Source organism: Salvia splendens, chromosome 1, assembly GCF_004379255.2.
Source record: "Salvia splendens isolate huo1 chromosome 1, SspV2, whole genome shotgun sequence".
In the NCBI taxonomy this organism is placed as follows: Eukaryota; Viridiplantae; Streptophyta; class Magnoliopsida; order Lamiales; family Lamiaceae; genus Salvia; species Salvia splendens.
In genome coordinates this window covers 41,099,634-41,120,601 of record NC_056032.1, presented here as the reverse complement: position 1 = coordinate 41,120,601, position 20,968 = coordinate 41,099,634, and the positions used below count along the sequence as shown (strand labels likewise).

At 41.6% G+C, this 20,968-nt stretch overlaps 3 protein-coding genes across 4 annotated transcripts; 1 reads left to right on the top strand and 2 right to left on the bottom strand.

Annotated features, from left to right (window-relative positions):
- Positions 1-431: 431 nt before the first annotated feature.
- LOC121752037 (DNA-directed RNA polymerase II subunit RPB1-like) lies at positions 432-10,312 on the bottom strand. The gene is made up of 15 exons (XM_042146915.1): positions 10,008-10,312; positions 9,634-9,897; positions 8,764-9,063; positions 8,485-8,643; positions 8,121-8,282; positions 7,809-8,029; positions 7,581-7,722; positions 7,163-7,498; positions 6,796-7,082; positions 5,670-5,928; positions 2,541-5,602; positions 2,016-2,066; positions 1,114-1,167; positions 890-1,016; positions 432-636 (listed from the first exon to the last, which is right to left on the bottom strand). Exons 1-14 carry the CDS (start codon positions 10,089-10,091, stop codon positions 896-898), a joined length of 5,502 nt encoding a protein of 1,833 aa, XP_042002849.1. The 5' UTR covers positions 10,092-10,312; the 3' UTR covers positions 432-636; positions 890-895.
- A 1,287-nt stretch (positions 10,313-11,599) lies between these two features.
- On the top strand, positions 11,600-12,398 carry LOC121790675 (SKP1-like protein 1A). The gene is made up of 2 exons (XM_042188842.1): positions 11,600-11,839; positions 12,225-12,398. Exons 1-2 carry the CDS (start codon positions 11,600-11,602, stop codon positions 12,396-12,398), a joined length of 414 nt encoding a protein of 137 aa, XP_042044776.1.
- A 4,854-nt stretch (positions 12,399-17,252) lies between these two features.
- LOC121752022 (nitrate regulatory gene2 protein-like) lies at positions 17,253-20,709 on the bottom strand. Of its 2 annotated transcripts, XM_042146903.1 has the most exons (5): positions 19,474-20,709; positions 19,181-19,365; positions 18,885-19,108; positions 17,660-18,438; positions 17,253-17,382 (listed from the first exon to the last, which is right to left on the bottom strand). In XM_042146903.1, the coding sequence occupies exons 1-4, from the start codon at positions 20,606-20,608 to the stop codon at positions 17,664-17,666; spliced, it is 2,319 nt and encodes a 772-aa protein (XP_042002837.1). In that variant the 5' UTR covers positions 20,609-20,709; the 3' UTR covers positions 17,253-17,382; positions 17,660-17,663. The 2 variants fall into 2 exon arrangements, with proteins under 2 accessions (XP_042002837.1, XP_042002831.1); XM_042146897.1 differs by lacking the exon at positions 17,253-17,382 and having other exon boundaries at positions 17,548-18,438.
- Positions 20,710-20,968: the final 259 nt, after the last annotated feature.

Sequence of the window (20,968 nt, the reverse complement as noted above, 5' to 3'; positions counted from 1 at the left end):
TCTGTTATCTCGTCCAATTCAGCTCAACTTTTTATAACAAGAGCAGTCTATATTCTAAGGATGGAGGTAGCAAGTTTTCTTATCAATGAAACATCATTTTGATCACATTCGCCGTGCCAGAAATAACCAATCCCAAATTCTCCATGCCGGAAATAAGCCAAAAGATACCAAAAACTATGCAAATCCAAAGGCTAAGTTTTAAACAGTATTCATTCAACAGTGACATATCGATCCTGGCAAGACCACGGTTTCAAACTTGATCCGCTGAAACAAACAAGTTGCAAACCCAAATCGACTTGGGATTAGTTGAGAAGCCACATATCACAGCTTCCAGTACAATGAATTTAGTTAAAATAAATGCTTTACGTGCAACCTAAATTTAAGGATGATTCTCCTAAAATAATGTTTCTACTGATTCTGTAGGAAAAGTGTTCCCAATAAAATCACAGATAGATCCACTAAAGATTCAAATTTGAACATTTGTTTCTCTTACAATTACAGCAGAGCTAAATAAGTAACTGTAGCAATCAATCTCGCTATCAGAGCGGGCGATCACCAAACATATTTGGCTCATACATACATACATACTTGAACCAGCAAACTTGGAGACACGATGCTAGAGAAATGCCAAAATACCTGCGACAAATGAAGCTGATTATAGATTCTTAGCTGTCTGTTAACACAATTATGTACTCAAAGTAAGAGATTCACCAAGACAATGAATCTTAGATATACAAGTAGAGATGAATCCGAAATCATAAATGTCAAATATCCAAGTGGTAATGGCCTGCAACTCGGCAAAATGGCATTCATATGCTCTTGGATAATATCTCCTATAACCAAAAAAAAACTTGTAGGATCAAGAATTCACAAGGTCAAGAAACCTTACTGCAATTTATTGATTGCCCTTGTCATCCTTCACACTCTTGTTATCTTTGTCATCCATTTGGGTAGAGAATTGGCTGGCAGATGATGGGGAGTACCCTGGCGCACTGGGGGAGTATCCACCGCTGGGGCTGGAGACAAGCCAAACAAAGAAAAATCGTATGAGCACAACAGACTCCAATAAGTTCAAATAGAATTGAATCTTACAGTGATTATTTAGACACTCACCTATACTGTGGAGAGCTTGGACTATAGCCAGCATTTCCTCCTGAACTGTATGGGCTAAAAAATCACATTTCACCAGTTAGTAGGAAAGTTCATTCTGTAAACAATATTGCAGTGTAGGTTTATGCTTGTGGCAAAAGTATTCACCAGAAGCCTGGAGCTAATTGTGAAGTGCTTTAATGTACTAACAATGTTTATATAATAGTAACAGTATCAGTCATGTAAAGATAACATGTTGAGGAAGAAGGTTAGTTATAAATAATTGACTCCTATGAATCAATCATAAACAAGAAGTCAAGAACAGTACTAAGATCCACCAACATACTCCGACGATATACGTTTTTGGTAGTTGGTATACATAGGGTTCTTTTGGATGCCAAACAAAGGGATATACTACCTCCGTCCCACAATAAGAGTCCACTTTTGCCATTTTAGTCTGTCCCATAATAAGAGTCCATTTTCACTTTTACTATAAATGGTAAGCAATCCCCACATTTCACTAACTCATTTCACTCACATTTCATTATAAAACTAATATACTATATAAAAGTGGGATCCATACTCCACTAACTTTTTCAACCCACTTTTCTTTACATATCTTAAAATCCATGCTGAGTCAAATGTGGACTCCTATTATGGGACGGAGGTAGTATTCATGTAAAACAGTTGAATTGGTGTTATGTTGGAAGCCAGACTGGATCTCTTTTATGATTTGGTGTCAAGGCTAATCCAGTAATTACCATCCTGTAATAATTGGATTAGGGTGTCCCATTTAATTCCACCTTCCATTTGTTAGTTCATTTACACTAGTAATGTGAACAGTACACACACAGAAAGCAATCTGTACCAACATGGTTAAGTATGCTGAAAACGGGATGGAACAAAGTAAGCAATGATGAATATACCTGCTTGGACTGTAACTTGGACTAGAAGGAGAATATGATGGCGATGTAGGGCTGCAAAACAAAAAAATATAGATTGTCAGGCCACAAATCAAATTTGGCTAAATTACGGTAGCATTTGAAAGAGAGTTCAAATTTCACTAAATTACGGTAGCATTTGAAAGAGAGTTTCACTAATTTAGAATACATCCCACTATTGTCAGGAAAATAAAACAAAAGAGAACAAAATAAAGCAGGGGTGGGTCAACCTGCGTAATCAACCATCATAATTAACTATTGAGTTGTTCTAGCAAGAATATGATCCCATGAGAATACTGAAAAGCCAGTTACTAGTGATTATGATTTATCCTCCAAAGAAAACTCACTTTTCTACTAAGGCACCACACCAAATAAATTCGAGGTAACAATTTACCCAGTTTCTCATGTGGACAATCCAGGATAGAAGCATTGTCTAATACATTTAGCCAAGCCTATATTTGTTAGCAATCTTGAAGAGCAAACATTTAAATAAGGTTTATCAGAAGTTACCTGTAACTTGGAGAAGATGGACTGTATGGACTTGAAGGTGTGATTTTTGGACTTGTCGGTGAATATGCTTGTGAAGGGCTGTACCTTGCTGAAGGATTGTAACTTGGTGAGGTCGGACTGTAGGTTGGTGAGGTGGGGCTGTATCCAGGTGAAGTTGGGCTGTAGGCAGGTGAGGTAGGGCTATATGAAGGTGAGGTGGGGCTGTACGAGGGTGAGGTGGGGCTGTACGAGGGTGAGGTAGGGCTGTACGAGGGTGAGGTAGGGCTGTACGAGGGTGAGGTGGGGCTGTAAGACGGTGATGTGGGGCTGTACGAGGGTGAGGTGGGGCTGTAAGCTGGAGACGTTGGGCTGTACGCAGGTGACGTTGGGCTGTATGCTGGAGAAGTTGGGCTGTAGCTCGGAGAAGTTGGGCTATAGCTCGGAGAAGTTGGGCTGTAGCTGGGAGATGTAGGGCTGTAGGAAGGGGATGTTGGCGAATAAGATGGGCTGGTGGGAGAATATGCAGGGCTTGTAGGGCTATATCCAGGAGAACTAGGACTATATGTTGGGGAAGTAGGGCTGTAACCAGGGGAAGTAGGGCTGTAACCAGGGGAAGTAGGGCTGTATCCAGGAGATGATGGGCTGTATCCTGGAGATGACGGGCTGTACCCTGGAGATGACGTGGGAGAAAATGCCATCCCACCCACATATGGAGAAAACTGAGCATCTGAAACAGGTGATAATCGAAGATTTGGACTCAGCATATAATTTGGTGACATCATGCCATCATGATATGGGGTCCCTGATATAGGCGAACGGCCAGGAGTCATGCCAAACTCCAGACCACCTTCCATATAACTGGGCAAAGGGATCTCAATAGCTTGTTTTAGCATCTCTTCGTTCATATACAAGGCACAATCACCTGTGCCAATAGGTGCAAGCTGACCTAACATGATATTCTCAGTGACACCCCTGAGGTAATCAGTTTCTGCATACACAGCAGCATCAAGTAGAATGTCCACTGTTTCTTCAAAGGAACATCTCATCATGGGGCCAGTATCATTGCGATTAATACCATGACGAGTGATAGCCATCAAGTGACCACGATATGTCATGGTATCACACAATATTGCCAAATGTCTATAGTTAACATAAGACCCATCAAACGATATGACAACACGCAGCTCATCGAGCAATGCTTTGCGAACTGCCTCAATGCCAAGAACTTCAATAACTTCAATCAAGTGATTGCTTGTTGTCCTACTTGCATCTACATCTTCATGGCAAATGACAGCTAAAAGATTAACACCTTCTGTGTCAAGCATCCATTCATTCTCAGCCTTAAAACCTTCGTTTTCATCAAACTTATTCACCTTGCCATTCTTTATGAACACCTTATTGATATCCGGTATTCCTCGAAGAGCCATTTCTGTGAGCATGTTACCCTCAATCTTTTTCAGGAAAACATCATCCTCAGCCGATTCATCATTTAACTCACCCTTAGGGGCTTCCTCATTCATAATACGAATACGAAGGATAAGCTTTTCAGCATTATCATCATTAAATATGCACGACAGATCATCATCAAATTCGGCAGTAATCTTCTCTGCAATATCAGCCATGCTGAGTTTCTTATCCACCATCATTTCTCTGTTTAACTCTATGCGAAGCAACCACGGAGAGACTTTGTCAGGGTCAATCACTTCATCTGGCATCTCATAGTAAGACTTCACAAATTCAACATCTTCCTCAATAATAGTGCTCGTAGGATCTGGATCGTACCATACCTCTGTTGCTTGTGTTACACTCCGCAAAGTTGTATACTCCAGGGCGCACTGGACATTTTTGGCCTTCTCCTTGGTTTTGCTTACACCAGGCTTCAGGTATACCGAGAGAGAGGGTGTTTTAATTTTCTTAGCAACATTAATAATCTCCCTCAACCTTGGTACACCTAAAGTAACATTCTTAGCACTCACACCAGCATAGTGAAATGTATTGAGAGTCATCTGTGTGGCAGGTTCACCAATGGATTGTGCAGCAACACATCCTATCATTTCTCCAGCAGCAACAAGTGACTGAAGAAAACGAGATTCTATCTCGCCAATTACCCAGTCAAAAGCTTCACGGGTAAGTCTGTACTCCTTCAGTACCCTTTTGCTTGCTAAAGCACTACGAAGCAATATGTTGAAGAAAAGAGTAGCATTCTTCTGTGCTTCCAAACTCAGATAATCATCACCAACAACCACCTTAAGCCTTTCTTGCAACTTATCAACAGCTTCTACAATCTCCATTGGATGAATATCAGAGGGTCTCCGGAAATCAACTCTAAAGGTCTTCTGTGCATTCAAAACAAGCCTCTTGATGTTAACAGGGAGGGGCCAAGAATTGTCACCAGTTGTGGCAATCTCTGTTCCAAGTAGATACCTATCAGCTTCAAGTTTCTGAACCTCTGCATCAAACACACTGCGGATTTCGCGAATCGTTTTCAGATCTTCCACAGCTTCAGGCAACATATAATTAGGATTCCAATTTGGGTGATCAATCTCATATTTGTACATGTCACTGAAATCCAATTTCTTCAACTTCAGTGATTCCAAAGGTTGCGATTCAATCCAAACTGCATCCATACCATCTTCCCCATACAGAAACTGAATGACATCACCTAAGGAATTTCTAACAGTACCATCATACTTAACCATGATATCTTCCATAGCCTTCACCAGTCGCCTCTGAATATATCCAGTCTCAGAAGTTTTCACTGCAGTGTCAATGAGACCTTCCCTACCACCCATGGCATGGAAAAAGAACTCTTGAGGAGACAGCCCTCGGAGATATGAGTTCTCCACAAAACCACGACTCTCTGGACCATAATCATCTTTAGTGAAGTGTGGAAGTGTGCGATCCACAAAACCAAAAGGAATCCGCTTGCCTTCAACATTCTGTTGGCCAACACACGCGGTCATCTGAGAAATATTGATGAAACTTCCCTTAGATCCTGCAGTGACCATAGCTTTGAGGTTGTTACTTTCTGCCAAGCTCTTCTGAGCACTGCTTCCAGCATCATCACGAGCCTTATTCAACACCTGAAGGCACAAAACATATATCAGGATTCATCAGGCTGCAGCAAGGAAATCACATGTTTCAACAAACCTGGTTAACTCTGTTCTCAAACGATTCCATCATTGTTCTTCCTGGCTCAGCCTCCAATTGCTTTTCTTGTGCAGCCCTGATAAGCTCATTCACCTCATTCTTAGCTGTGTTAATAGTTTCAGAGATCTTTGTCATTGTATCATGATCAGCAATGGTATCACCAATTCCCATGCTAAAAGCATTCTGCAAAAGCCAATAATTGACAAGCCATTGTGTATGTCCCAAAAATTTCCGTGCAGCATCTGGACCAACTTCTTCCCTGAGATCAGTATACTTTATTAAACACATAAATAAGAAAAAAGAATCTTTCATGTGCTTTAACTCCATTATTATGGACTCATGATTTCATGGACTATGTCATATGTTTTGATGTCACATGCTATAATATTCAACACGGAAGAGCTAATAAAAGTGGAAGAAGATTGGCGTATACAAAAGCTGAATTGTTAGGGAACTACAGAATTCACCAACCAGATCCTCTTGTAGTTTTAAACTTTTGGAGAAAATTAACTGCCCTCTTTTCAACCATTTCCAAAGGGATTAAGGAACAATTTCTTGACAAAGACATTTATTTTTCTTTCATCTACGAGACTGCAAGCATGGAGACGGATAGAGTCTATTGCCTGCTATTGAAAAGCATGTATTTTAGTCCCCAAATGAGACTTTTTTTGGTGTTGAAAAGAGAAAAGGGGATCCTATTGGAAACTCAAGGAAGTTCTTTTGGAAACAAAGCATTACTTCTTCAATCAACATATTGTGAGATCGGATATAAAAAAAGTAGACACCAGCTTCCTTTAACTTCTTTACATGCATTTGGCCGTTGTCCCCTTTGACCCTAGTGCAATGGACCAAGTTAATATATCATGAATTTTAAGACGATAAAAGTGAAAGTTATGTATTTGCTCTTAAATTTAGAGTTGAACAAAACATGTTGATGACCACCATTTGACCCAACCCAACTCTCCCCATATTGACAGTATGCTACTTGAATCTTCAGTATGTGGACCCCAATTCATACATATTGATAAGTTGGGCAGGTGTGTTTGAGAAACAATAGCTTCAATTTTAAAACCCATCAAATACTGAAATGATAGTATAGTGCTAAGATATTCCAGAAAAAACGTACCAAATAACATGTATGAGACTTCCACTAGATGACCCAAGTGTTTTCTTGCATAGAGTGCCTGAAAGTAACTCCCCTTTCTCTATACGTACTTGAGTATCTCCCGGAGTAATAAATCCCTTTTCAGTTTCTTGATGCCATGCTGAATACCTTAATAGATTTATCTGTCTTGGTATGATTAAATTAAATACTTGTTTCCCAGTCCAAAGAGGCTTAGGTTTCAGAATTGTTGGAGCAGGTACTTTGCCATCGAAATCCTCCCACCACATTAGGATATTCATAAAAACATCCTGCACATAGACAGGGATTTCAGACTGAATATAGACAGTACATTTACCTAAAATTCACATAAAAGAATATCAGATGCTACCTTCTCAATAAATGTATCTCTCTTAGTAATTTTACGACATCCTAATAGTGAATCCTGCACAATTCCCATTACAGGTCGATTGGCTTGAGGTGACACAATGCATTTTGGAACCATCATTAGTTCCAAAACTTCGGCTCTAGTTTCAAATGACTGAGGCACGTGCATATTCATTTCATCTCCATCAAAATCAGCATTGTAGGGTGAAGTGACAGACAAATTTAAGCGGAAAGTTGAATAAGGCATAATCTTGATTCTGTGGCCCATAATGGACATTTTATGGAGACTCGGTTGCCGATTGAACAGGACAAAGTCTCCATCATTTAAGTGTCGCTCAACCTATACCATCAAATAAAAAAAATCAGGTGTCAAAAGGAATCCACTGCTTGATCATTCTCAATTATATAGCTGGGGGTCTCACCTTGTATCCAAGTTCCAGATGCTGATCACTGCTCTTTTTCAAGTACCGGAGATCAAGCCTCTGTCCATCATCCCTAATAATATATTTTGCACCAGTTTTACCAGGGGGAGGATGGGGTCCATATTCCACAAGCTCTTTCAATCTATTTTCAATGTCAAGATCTGGTTATAAAGAATTACCAAAAAGTATAGAATGATCAATATCAAGAAATATGGCCAGAATGATAACCTTTCAATATTATATGGAGTTACAGTTTCAGGATATGTAAGATTTAAGGCAATACTCCAAGGTACACCCAGCTGATCAATGTTGATTGTTGGGTCAGGTGTGATCACAGTCCGAGCCGAAAAATCTACCCGCTTACCCATCAAGTTGCCTCTTATCCTACCTTCTTTTGCCTTGAGCCTACTACATATTGATTTAATGGGTCTGCCAGATCTTTGGGTAGCCTGAAGTATATAGAGATACTTCACTCGTTAGATAAATGGTGTTCTACGACCTGCATCCACAGTCTCAATATACTGAAAAAAAAAACCATACTCTTGGTTGACCAGGTAAATCATTGTCAAAGTATGTAGCCACATGAAACTGCAGCAACTGTGCAAACTCTGAGATGATGTGTGCAGGAGCCCCATTCCGCTCCTGCCTCTTTAAATTCTCATTGTGCCTAATGATCATGGCCAGTTGATGAGTTAAATCATCCTGCATAAATTGACTCAAACATTAGATTCTCCTGCAAGTTAAAAGCAGCAATCTGAGGCACCTTGCAAATAATTGACTTGATCTGTTTTCATTGAGCAGAACCTGACACACTGAACTGACCCATAGGAACGCTAAAGAAGTCTACCAATTAGGGTAAATCTAAGTCCCATGAAATTGCATAGATATAAAGGAGAAGACATGCCTCGCTCCGGGAAGAAGTATCCATCATCACAGAAGGCCTAACTGGAGGAGGAGGGATTGGAAGAACTTGAAGAATCATCCAGTCAGGGCGAGCATATTTTGGATTCAAGCCCAACAACTGACAATCTTCATCAGTAATTCTCTTCAATATGCTAAGCACCTGAAACAAAAAAGAAATAGAGATTGTTGGGATTAACTCATGAATCATCCTATTAAATTATTCAGGTTAGGATAAAAGTTTGAATTTCCCCATTCTCTGGAGATTTATGATACATGATACCTTCTCCGCAGAGAGTTGTTGTTTCCTTTCAACAGGTTCAGGCATCTGATCCTGATCATCACTTTTCTTCTTCTGAGCCTTGTATTCAGCAACCATCTTCATCCCATCTATAGAAATCTTTGGCTGCTGAGCACCACATCCACCCCGAGACTTCTTCACAGGTTCATCAGAATCTTGATCTCGTACATCAATCTCATCACCTCCTTCACATTTGGATTTGTTTTTGCAGGCATCTAATATCTTCTTTAACCTATTTTTAGGGTTTCTAATTCTCATTGCTTGCTTGAACTTTGGTTCCTCCTAGAAAGATTAAAGAGGGTTAAAAATATATTGCAAAAGAAAATGATAGTTGCGAGTAATTTTGTAGCCATGAGAACTGAGAAGTACAATATTCAGGCACTACCAAAAATTACACTTTTACAGACAGCAAGGCTCCTGGCCTAGGGACTAGGAGATGCATCTAGATCATAAAATGCCTCAAACAGCTTCTAGTTTACTAATATGCATCTCTATAAAAGTAACACAGCTATGGAAGACAGCCTAAAATTGGATTATTACCATGCAGAAGTCTTACTATCCTTTCAATTTCAAAAGGAATAAGTATGTTACAGTTGAGGAACGAGGCCATCTGCTCAGTGGGATGGTTCAGGATGAACATGAATAAGACCGAAGTCTGACATACTAGTATCCGAGTATATACATGAAACTATCATTTTCCGCTACTCCAGCATATGCTACACCAATCGTAAAAAAGTCACAGTATGCTACTCAGGCCTGGAAATATAGTATACAAATTCGTACTACTAGTTAAACAGAAGGCGCCCCACCATCCATAAACTTCAATCTAGCTACTCGGGCAATGTATAATACCTCGTCAGCTAAAATCTTGGAGCAATTGAAGCAGACACTGCGGAGAATACTGAGCACAATCTTCATGAACCCAATGTGAAACATAGGTTTTGCGAGCTCAAGGTGACCAAAATGACCGGGACAGTCAGCCATGTTGGCCATACAAGTCTCGCACTTCATCTTCCGATCAATCGTCCCCAAACGCGGGTCGCTCAAACCACCGATCTTCGGCTTGCCTCTTTCCGTCGTCTCGCTGTGCTCTATATGCACAACCGACATTTGTCTCTACAAAACACACAATAAAACAGGATTCCGTCACTAACCGATTCCAACTCAATAACGCACACTTAAAACTGAAACTGAAAGCTCAAAACACTGGAATAGGTGGGAATTACAATCTCATCGGGGCTGAGTATGCCGAACTGGACAAGGCGGACTTTCGCGACCTCTGCCGGCGAGAAGGGGAAGCGCAGATCCATTGCGACACCGGAGATTGTATCCTAGGGTTTTCGATTGTGATTTGTGATGCTAGTTAAAAAAATCTAAAATTAGAAACAAATATGGTTATTCAGTACAATCAAGATTTCCACGGTTTCAGTTAAGTAATTGGTTTTTTGGGGTTTTTGAAAACTGGTGCATTTTTTTCACGCTGCGCTCATCTCTGAAGGAGAAGGCGGCTTTGAAACATAAAGAAGAGAATCGGGGGTTGAAGGGGCTATTTATAGAAACTCGATGGCTTCGAAGTCGGCGCTATTGGGGGCTGTTTGGCTACTGAGTCCATTTGCCACGAAATATAATTTCATAAATTGAACCCTAAACTACCTTACTTTTTAGAGAATGATATAAAAGCTTGTTGTTTGATATGATTCTGGTAATTTTCTCTCGTATTATGATTTAAACGGTAAATACTTGCAATTAAGAGCTTTGAAACTTTTCTGCTCATTGATTATTGTTATTGCAAATTTGCAATCATTAGAACTTATTAATCGAAATTCTCTAATCTAAATTGTTTTCTGATTTAGTTCATTCTTCGTAGTTCATCGATTAAATTTGTTTAATTATTGAATTGAATTGAATTGAATTGAATTGATTTGATTTTTTAGGTGGAATAATTAAAGAGCTTCTGGATCTGACGTGTCAAGCAATAACTGATATGATTACCGGAAAAACTCCTGAAGAAATACGTGAAACCTTCTTCATAAAAAACGATTTTACTGCAGAAGGGGAAGCTGCTGTTAGAAAGGAGAATAAATGGGCTTTTGAATAAACTAGTTTTCAAGTTTAATTTGCTTTTTGGTGATTATTTTTAGTAGTGGTAGTAGTACTATTTTTCAAGCACATTTCCTCAAGTTTTATTACATGCAGCTACACTTTTAAGAACGTAGTTTGTCACCTTTCATATCACATTCTCGTTACAACTTACACAACCATGGTTATTGAAGAGGCTGGACATAATGATTAATGATTAATTAATCTATTAAAGAACTAAACATTTTAGAAATCCAACTATATTAGTACTAATAATATGAGGTCTCACACTCTACTAACACTACTTTTATTACGCTTTCTTTTTTTTCTCTCTTGTTATACCAAGTATTAAAACTCGAGCATAACCAAAAAAAATGTAGTACTACTGCTTTTTCAGGAACAGAGAGAATAATAAATAACTATAATTGTAGTATTAATCATACCACTATTATTATTGGCATTATTATGATATGAATTAAGAATAGTAATAAAATTAAAGTAATATAAATTATATTACTTCTATTATGTCCTTATTAATAACATATTCAGCAAATATTAATGTAATTTCAAAATTATAGATAGTTATTACATTAGTTAGTTAATTGTATTTAATTAATAAATATAAATTTATAATTCCAACAACTTTGAAATCATAACAATCTGTATAAGTACACTACGCTACCTCACATCTCTCCAGCCTTCTCTACTTGTGTATACTCTCTTTTGGTTTCTGCATTATATGGCGTCATCTTCCTCAGCTAAGAAAGTTGTTTTGATCAGCAATGACGGCAAGAAGGTCGAAGTAGATGAGGCCGTCGCCATGCTCTCGCTAACTGTGAAGAATTTAATTGAAGACGGTTGCATCGTCGACGGTGGAATCCCGCTGCCTAAAGTTGATTCGGATACACTGGCGAAGCTGCTCGATTACTGCGAATACCACGCTCCCGACCCATGGATTTTTTGTTCATTTCAATTCCAAGTACGTGAAGAATATGATCGATGATAAGAGCATGTTGTTTGCAATTATTATAACTTTTTAATTGTTTATTATGAGATCTAGTTTACTACAAATTTCATCCCTCAGTATTGGTATTGCAATCGAGATTCTCTAATCTAAAAGTATCATCGTTTAAATTTGTTTAATTATTAGTACTCTATCCGTTTCGCGGTAGTTGAGTCATTTCATTTTCTGCCCTCGTTTTAGAAAAAAATAGAGTGGAGAAAAAGACTCTTATTTACCTTATGATATTACTTACTTTACTCTCTCTCCATTCTAACTATTTATTATCATTTTTTTCAAAACGACGGCAGAAAACAAAATGACCCAACTACCGCGGAACTGAGGGAGTATTTGATTGATTCAGGCGGCAAATTTCTTGAATATTGAAGGGCTTCTGGATCTGATGACTGAAGCTATAAGAGATACAATAGCCGGAAAGACTCCTGAAGAAATACGCCAAACCTTCCGCATCAAAAACGATTTTACTGCAGAAGAAGAAGCTGTGGTTAGAGATGAGAATAAATGGGCGTTGGAATAAACAAATTTTCAACTTTAATTTCCTTTTTCATTGTAATTACTATTTTCCAGAATGAATACTTGTCACCGTTCATCACATTCTCGTTACACCATAACTGAAAATACCATCGTTTGGTAAGATAAGGAAAAATACGATAATAACACATATTTCAGGTGATCACTTTATTTATCACCTAAAAAAAGTGAATACAGAAGCAGTTTTCTGTACAGAGATATTCTTATACCAGCATTTGGTAATCAAAGAACAAAGCTGACAAAAACTATCAAAAAATCCAAGCCACCACCAAAAAAGCTCTCCAACTTGCCTCAAAAGTCAAAAGGGAGAAGAATGAACAACCTCACAACTTCCATTTAGATTGTGTGAAGACATTAATTGCTCAGTTGCAATTTGTTGGTAGATTGTGATAGCTCGGCAGTTCGCGCACCGAGTTCGGCAAGTTCGCCAGTTCGCAAGTTCGGCAGTTCGGTAGTTCGGCAGTTCGGCAACAAGCTCGGCAGCTCCGTGATCTGGAGAGAAAGATCAAAACATGAAGAAGAGCTCGGCTGCTATGACAACTCGTTTTAACAGCCATTAGATCTGGTTGGTAGTCAAGATTTAATCCTAGCCGTAGGATTAAAATTAGCCGTTAGTTTGTTAAATAGCTAATCTTTTAGTTAGCTTTGTACAGTAGCTTTTACACAATTCCATTCCAATATTCCAAGAAGGAAATTCTCTTCAAGATTCGAAATCTCCAAGTTCTTAATCCTCAACGCCTCATTCATCTAATCCCAACAAGTGGCGCCGTCTGTGGGAATCGGAGAGGCGTCCAGAAGGAAAGCTCCAGTGGTGAATCGATCAAGCCCTAAAATCGATTTCAATGGCTTCGCGATTTGAAGCAGAAAAGTTTACCGGAAAAAATGATTTCGGTTTGTGGAGAATGAAGATCAAGGCGTTGCTAATCCAGCAAGGGTTGGCGGATGCACTCAACAAAGATGATCCGGAAGTAGTTCTCGATGAGAGATCAAAACAGAAGCGAGCTGAGGTACTTGCTAAAGCGCATAGCGTGGTAGTGTTATCTCTCGGAGACAAGGTCTTGCGAGAAGTTTCAAAGGAGACTACGGCGATCGGAATTCTTGAGAAGTGCGAGGAGTTGTACATGACAAAATCCCTTGCCAATCGACTTTTTATGAAGCAGCGGTTGTATTCATACCGCTTTAGTGAGGAGAATAATATTTTGGAGCAATTGGAAGATTTCGGAAAGGCAATCGATGATCTTGAGAACATCGACGTCACCATCGGGGAAGAGGATAAGGCCATACTCCTATTGAATGCCCTGCCTAAAACATACGATCAGATGCGGGATGCAATTCTGTTTGGAAGGGAGGGGACTGTGACTTTGCTACAGGTTCAGTCGGCCCTCAGATCAAAGGAATTGCAGAAGAATGGGGACCAAGGAACTCAGGTAGTCCCCGAGAGCTTGACTATCAAAAAGTTCAAGGGAAAAAGGGGATTCAAGAAGGACAAGGAAGCCCCCAAGTTTAATGGGAGCGGCCAGAAAGAGACACGCTCTTGCCATTGGTGCAAGAAGCCGGGGCATCTCAAGAAAGATTGCTTCGCTTGGAAGCGGAAGCAAGCCCAAGAAGGTGACAACCCCAAGCCCAGCTCCGATTGTGTTGAGGAGCAAGAGACCACTCATGCCTTGAATGTGATGGAATGGCCGGGAGTAGGATCATGGATTCTTGATTCCGGATGTAGTTTTCACATGTGTCCCAGTGTTGAGCTATTTGAAGAGATTTCAGGGGCACAAGGGACTGTGGTGTTGGGCAACAACCAAGTGTGCCAGGTTAAAGGAATTGGGAGTGTTCGATTCAAGCTTGAAGATAACTCCACTATGATCTTGAGTAATGTCAGATACATACCTGAAGTAAAACGTAATCTGATATCTTTGGGGTCCCTTGAAAAGAAGGGCTGCTCTTTTGGTTCTGTTAATGGGGCAATGGAAGTCAGGAGAAGTGGAAGTTTGGTGCTTAGAGGCAAAAGAAATGGCAGCTTGTATTATCTATGTGGATCTGCTGTCAGAGATGCTGCTCAGGCAAATGCAGTGAAGTCAGGGTCTATGGAGCTTTGGCATTTAAGGCTTGGGCATCCAGCTGATAGGAGCATTAAAGAACTGATGAAAAGGGATGTGATTGAAGGATCTGAAGAAAGATCCGGCAAACCATGTGAAGAATGCATCCTGAGCAAAGCCAAGAAGCTTTTATATCAGAAAGGTAAACACACCTCCACTGCCCCACTTGATTATGTGCACAGCGACTTGTGGGGGCCTTCTCCGGTTCTATCTGTTGGGGGAGGGAGATATTACATGACAGTAATAGATGACTACTCTAGAAAGATGTGGGTTTACATACTAAAGGAGAAGTCAGAGGCTTTCTCCAAGTTTAGGGAGTGGTGCCTAATTGTGGAGAAAGAGAAAGGCTGTGCAGTCAAGTGCTTAAGGACTGACAATGGTTTGGAGTTCCTATCTAAAGAGTTTGAGACCTTTTGTCAGTCTAGGGGCATTAAGAGGCATAGAACCGTCCCCTTAAATCCCCAGCAGAATGGTGTAGCGGAGCGGGCTAATAGAACTATTATGGAGAGGGTAAGGTGCATGTTGTTCACCTCGGGTATGGAGAAAAGGTTTTGGGCAGAGGCTGTGTCCACTGCTGTCAAATTAATAAATAAATGCCCTTCCTCTAGCATTAAAAGTGACACTCCGGACTTGAGATGGTATGGAAGTTATGGAGATTACTCACAACTCAAGATTTTTGGGTGTAAAGCATATGCCTATATGAAGCAAACAAAGTTAGATGCAAGAGCTTTAAGATGTGTGATGTTGGGCTATCAATCTGGGGTAAAAGGCTATAGACTCTGGTGCTTGGAGCCTGGAATGCAGAAGGTAGTTGTGAGCAGAGATGTGGTGTTCACTGAGACTGAGCTGCCCTTCAAGAAAACCGAAAAGCCATCTGGGAATGCTGAAACTTCTGTGCCTGGTGCTAGTGTTGAGGTTGGGGGAATGGATGACTCATCAGAATCTGAAGGCTCTGATGGAGATACTCCAGTAACTGTAGCTGGAGAAACTAACCTGAGAGATTATCAACTAGCAAGAGACAGGACAAGAAGGCAGAATGTAAGGCCACCAAGCAGATTTGCAGATGCAGAGATGTTGTACTTTGCTCTCTGTGTGGCTGAAGAATTAGACTTTGCAGAGCCTGGCTCTTATGCAGAGGCCATGAATTGCAAAGAAAAAGACAGATGGTTAAAGGCTATGATTGAGGAGATAGATTCCCTCATCAAGAATGGGACTTGGATCCTGGTAGATAAGGTGGAGGGCAGAAAATTAGTCAGCTGCAAATGGCTTTTCAAGAAAAAGATTGAGTCCGCTGGTAATGAACAAATAAGGTTCAAGGCTAGGTTGGTAGCCAGAGGATTCACTCAGGAATATGGGGTGGACTACAATGAGGTGTTCTCACCCGTAGTCAAGCACACATCAATTAGGATTCTCTTGGCTGTGGTGACAAGAATGAACTGGGAACTCGAGCAATTGGATGTAAGAACAGCATTCTTGCATGGAGACTTGGAGGAAACTATCTACATGTCTCAGCCTGAGGGGTTCATTAAGCCAGGGATGGAAGACAAGGTGTGTCTGCTCAAGAAGAGCATATATGGTCTCAAGCAAGCTAGTAGGCAATGGCATAAAAAATTTGATGACCATGTACTCAAGAATGGGTTTGTGAGGTCCAAGTATGATGAGTGTGTGTACATAAAGAAGAGGAAAGGTGTTACTGTTGCTTATTTACTTCTGTACGTGGATGATATGTTGGTGGCAGGAGCCTCGCAGCAAGAAGTACAGAATGTGAAGGATGATCTGGGGTCTGCATTTGATATGAAGGACCTAGGTGGAGCCAAACGAATTCTGGGTATGAATATAGTCAGAAACAGGCAGAAAGGAGAGTTGTGGTTGAATCAAACTGACTATATTTCCAGAGTCGTCAAGAGGTTTAGGATGGAGGATACTAAACTGACAAAGACTCCATTAGCACAGCATTTCAGGCTATCAATGGAGCAATCACCGAAGACAGAGGAAGAAAGGCAGGAAATGGAAGCTATCCCGTATGCAAACATTGTAGGGAGTGTTATGTATGCAATGATTGGAACCAGGCCAGATGTGGCTCAAGCAATAAGCTGCACAAGCAGATTCATGAGCAACCATGGAAAGGAGCATTGGCTGGCTTTAAGATGGATACTCAGATATCTCAAGGGAGCTGGAGATATTGGGATCTTGTTCAAAGCTGATGCTGGAAAAGAGACTGAGGTGTTGATGGGGTTCTGTGATAGTGATTTCGCAGGCAATGTTGATACAAGGAGGTCTCAGTCCGGATACATTTTCACCTTGTATGGTTCGGCTGTGAGTTGGAAGTCAATGTTGCAAGATGTGGTGGCATTGTCCACAACCGAGGCCGAGTATATTGCCCTTACGTCTGCGGTTAAAGAAAGTTTTTGGTTGAGAGGGATAGCTGCAGATTTTGGGGTAAAGCAGCAAGTCATTCCCATAGGGTGTGATAACAACGGTGCATTGTGTTTAGCGAGGCACCAGGTATTCCACGAACGTAGCAAGCACATAGATGTGCGGCTACATTTTGTGAGAGAAGAGGTGGAGAAAGGTAGGGTCAGATTGTTCAAGGTGGATACAAAGGAGAACCCTGCGGATATGCTGACAAAGCCGTTGACAAGAGAGAAATTTGAGTTTTGTTTGGAGTTGGTTGGCTTGCAGAGAGCCACAATTCCAACTGGTCAATGAAGGTGGAGATTTGTGAAGACATTAATTGCTCAGTTGCAATTTGTTGGTAGATTGTGATAGCTCGGCAGTTCGCGCACCGAGTTCGGCAAGTTCGGCAAGTTCGCCAGTTCGCAAGTTCGGCAGTTCGGTAGTTCGGCAGTTCGGCAACAAGCTCGGCAGCTCCGTGATCTGGAGAGAAAGATCAAAACATGAAGAAGAGCTCGGCTGCTATGACAACTCGTTTTAACAGCCATTAGATCTGGTTGGTAGTCAAGATTTAATCCTAGCCGTAGGATTAAAATTAGCCGTTAGTTTGTTAAATAGCTAATCTTTTAGTTAGCTTTGTACAGTAGCTTTTACACAATTCCATTCCAATATTCCAAGAAGGAAATTCTCTTCAAGATTCGAAATCTCCAAGTTCTTAATCCTCAACGCCTCATTCATCTAATCCCAACAGATTGCTTACCCTACTAAATGGCATAAGAGCGGGTGCACACAGAGTCGAGAGCTTCGGACATCAGAGCAGAAAAGCTCGTCATAGCTTGAAAAACTCCGGGAAGCCCGGTTTGGATATTATTCAATGTCATTGCTCTGGTCACCTCCACTGCCTTGGAGTGTTTGCTCATCTCATCTTCCACTCGCCTCTGATATGTAGCTAGCTCTGCTTTCTTCTCTGCCAGCGGGTCTCTCGCGTCTAGCATCTCCCCATTATCTGGCCTAGCGTCGGGAGGTCCAATGCCAACCATGGAGTAGGAGTGATAGTACTTCTTCTCGAGGTTTCTGATGGTGGAGGCCTTTCTCTCGAGCTCCTTTGATGCGGTTTCAGCTTGCTTCTTGATCTTCGCCTCCTCTGTTTGCTTCAACTGTATCGAATGCACCACGTTGTTGAAGCTTATGATGGCCTCGGAAGCAACTGTGTCGGGGACGCGTTCAAGGGCGAGCTTCCATTCGTCGAAGAAACCAAGAACCTCGGAGAGGGCATTAGCGGGCTCACCGTGGACGGGGAATAGGGTCAGTTTGAACCAGCCATGAAGGGCACGGACAAAATGGCGTTGGAACTTTATCAGGCAGCAGAAGCTGGAGTGCCAACCTGATACAGCCAACTCAAGATCGCGAGTGGCCTGCCGGTGCAGGTTAGAAGTCGACTCGACTTTTCCTGCGCGGTTGATGAGGCCCTGAACTTGCTGCACCACGTCATTCTGGAGGGCATGGAACCGATTCATCGATGTCCACATGTACATGAATCTGTATGTATGAAAATTGGTTTTAGGATTCACAGCCTTGTTTATAGGAGTACAAACAAAATAAATAGTTCTAACCTTATTTGAAGCAATACAATTGAAGATAAAAAAAGATTCTTGAATCAATGGCTACTATGATCCTATGTTTTCTCATCCTAACTGATATGATATGCTAACAAATATGTTAATGGTATAATTCACACTTCACTGTATCACAAAAGGCTCGAAAACAAACTGTATCAATGCAAAAAGACTCCATATACCAGCAAGTTCCAATTCTATCATGCTTCGAAGAACATATAAACGAGAGACAACCAAAGCAACAAGTATTGTCATGTAGTTCAAGTTGAGAAGAGGGTGAGTTAACAACAAAATGCTTCACTGAGTTAGCTAACCTATGCTAAGTTGTGCATAAGATTGATACTATTATAGATGTGGGAGAGTGTTCACCCATGACAAAGCTCCACAAGCTGCGGGATCAGATCAGAATCCCGTAGTCCAACAATGGCGAAAGAGGTGGTTTGAACAGCCTGAGATGTCACCGCAATTAGAGATTGCAGCCTCTTTATTGAGGCCTTTGTTTTGTCCAATTTCGACTCCTCTTCACCGCGGTACTCCTGCCCCTGAAGTGCAGATAGCTTCTTCTCATGCTCGATTTTCGCTGCTTCACGAGCCTGCAATCGTGATCACACACATAAGAGTTGAAATTCTGAAATAAGTAGACATGATTTACAAGCTTATTACACCTTCACTTCCTGGTAGAGTTTCTTCTCCCAAGCCAAGAGGCGTTCCAGAGTGGAACACAAGCTCTTATTGCCACTGGAGAGCTCGACTGAGCTTGGCTCGAACCGGTATTTAACTGTCAACGGAGGCTTTGAAGTCCAGCTAGAGCTCAAGTTGCTCAACATTCCACTAGAATGATACACTCTCTCTACAACACCAAATAAAAAATCCAATCAAATTCACAGTCATAAGTTAAAGAAACACAACTCAATCTCATAAACATAGCATGAGAAACAGAGCAATCAACCATACTCACTTCTCAACTGCTTAAAGCTTCGATCCAGCTGATCCCGCCCGGCCTCCAGCATCTCCGTCACCTGCTCGCCAGCGGAAGCAGCCTTGTCGAAATACTCCACGAGAGCTGCGACGATCTCCCCCAAATCTCTGTGCCTCACCACAATCCTTGTCTCCGAATTCGCACCTTCCTTCCCATCATCCTCCGATGAAATCTTATCCAATTTACTCCAATACTTGGAGCTCTTCGCCTTCACTCTCTCACTCCCTGAATCAGCAGCCCCCTCATCTCTCACTTCAAAATCGGATCTCGACTTCAAATCCGCCTCTTCACCCTCATCACTCGAGCTGGTGTAGTCATCGTGATCGCCCCACTCACTGCACTCGACCTCCTCTCTCTCCGTCTCCTCGCCGCTGTTCTTCGTGAACTTTCTCGATTGATTGATTTCTGAGCGACGTGAAGGCGACGAGTGATTTGATTCTCGGTCATCGAATGGATTCAGATTCGAGCTGGGTGTGAACCTGGAAGCTTTGTCGTTGACGATGTAGGGATGATGATCATCGGAGGAGGAAGAGGATGAATCGTCGTTTTCGTTTGCTGGAGTTACGTTTGGCTTGAGCTGGTCGAAGAACTCGGAGTCCGGTGGCGACGGCGGGGGATAGAGATTCTCCCAATCCCATATCGAAGAGGTCTGTGAAGGAGTGGCCGAGTAGGTCGAATTTGGTCTCGAATTGTAGGTGAAATTGTGATTCGGAGGCGGGGAAGAAGAGAAGCTTGAGTCGGAGAGAATGTGGGGTAGTTTGATTGGCTGTCTCCGTCTCCGCGGAGGTTTGCGGTGTCGGGAGGAGGCGGTGGACATTGGGGGTGACGGGGGAGGTGGGTGGAAAGAGGGTGAAGGAGAAGGGGGGTTAGTGTTAGTGGTGGTGGGAGTGGGAGTGCGGAGGAGGACGGGAGGAGCATTATCGGAAATGGAGAAGGCTTCGCCGGCGGCGAAGGCGACGAGGGCGGAGCCGGTCATGCGGAGGGAGCGGCAGTAATCGGAGTGGGCGGCGGCGAGGTGGTGGCGGGAGTAGACAGCCTCCTTCATGAGACGGCGGCGGTCCTTGCAGCGACGCACCGTGTCCTCGTTGTGGAGTTTGGAGGGCGTGCAACCCATTTCTTCCTCTAAACACCCGCTTCAGCTCCAATGGAGATTGGCCGGAGAGATTATGTCTACTTTTTTCACACAGTTCACGCACTCCCACTCTGTTTTCTGCTGTTTAAATAAATATTTTATGAAAATCAAATTAACTCCATGCATTTTTTTTCATAAATGTTTTTTCCTTATTTTATTTATGAGATATTGTTAGAAATGAAAAAACGGAACCTTTAGCCGAGAGAGAGATTAACCGCCGGTAATTGTCATGTACGTGGAGTATCATCTATCCTACTTTACACCTCTGAACGTATCATGCTTATGGAGATAAACGCGCTTTCACAATTTTATCTGAAATATCCCAGGAGAAGAAAAATAGTA

What these genes read in the sequence shown, in the direction of transcription:
- LOC121752037 (XM_042146915.1), bottom strand. Translation starts at nt 10,091, where the DNA reads ATGGATCTGCGCTTCCCCTTCTCGCCGGCAGAGGTCGCGAAAGTCCGC. An exon ending in GAGATACATTTATTGAGAAG is followed by an intron (nt 7,083 to 7,162) that starts GTAGCATCTGAT and finishes GTCTATGTGCAG; the next exon opens with GATGTTTTTATGAATATCCT. An exon ending in TTGAGAACAGAGTTAACCAG is followed by an intron (nt 5,603 to 5,669) that starts GTTTGTTGAAAC and finishes TTGTGCCTTCAG; the next exon opens with GTGTTGAATAAGGCTCGTGA.
- LOC121790675 (XM_042188842.1), top strand. Translation starts at nt 11,600, where the DNA reads ATGGCGTCATCTTCCTCAGCTAAGAAAGTTGTTTTGATCAGCAATGAC. An exon ending in TTTGTTCATTTCAATTCCAA is followed by an intron (nt 11,840 to 12,224) that starts GTACGTGAAGAA and finishes TGATTGATTCAG; the next exon opens with GCGGCAAATTTCTTGAATAT.
- LOC121752022 (XM_042146903.1), bottom strand. Translation starts at nt 20,608, where the DNA reads ATGGGTTGCACGCCCTCCAAACTCCACAACGAGGACACGGTGCGTCGC. An exon ending in AAGCTTTAAGCAGTTGAGAA is followed by an intron (nt 19,366 to 19,473) that starts GTGAGTATGGTT and finishes TTGGTGTTGTAG; the next exon opens with AGAGAGTGTATCATTCTAGT. An exon ending in AACTCTACCAGGAAGTGAAG is followed by an intron (nt 19,109 to 19,180) that starts GTGTAATAAGCT and finishes TCACGATTGCAG; the next exon opens with GCTCGTGAAGCAGCGAAAAT.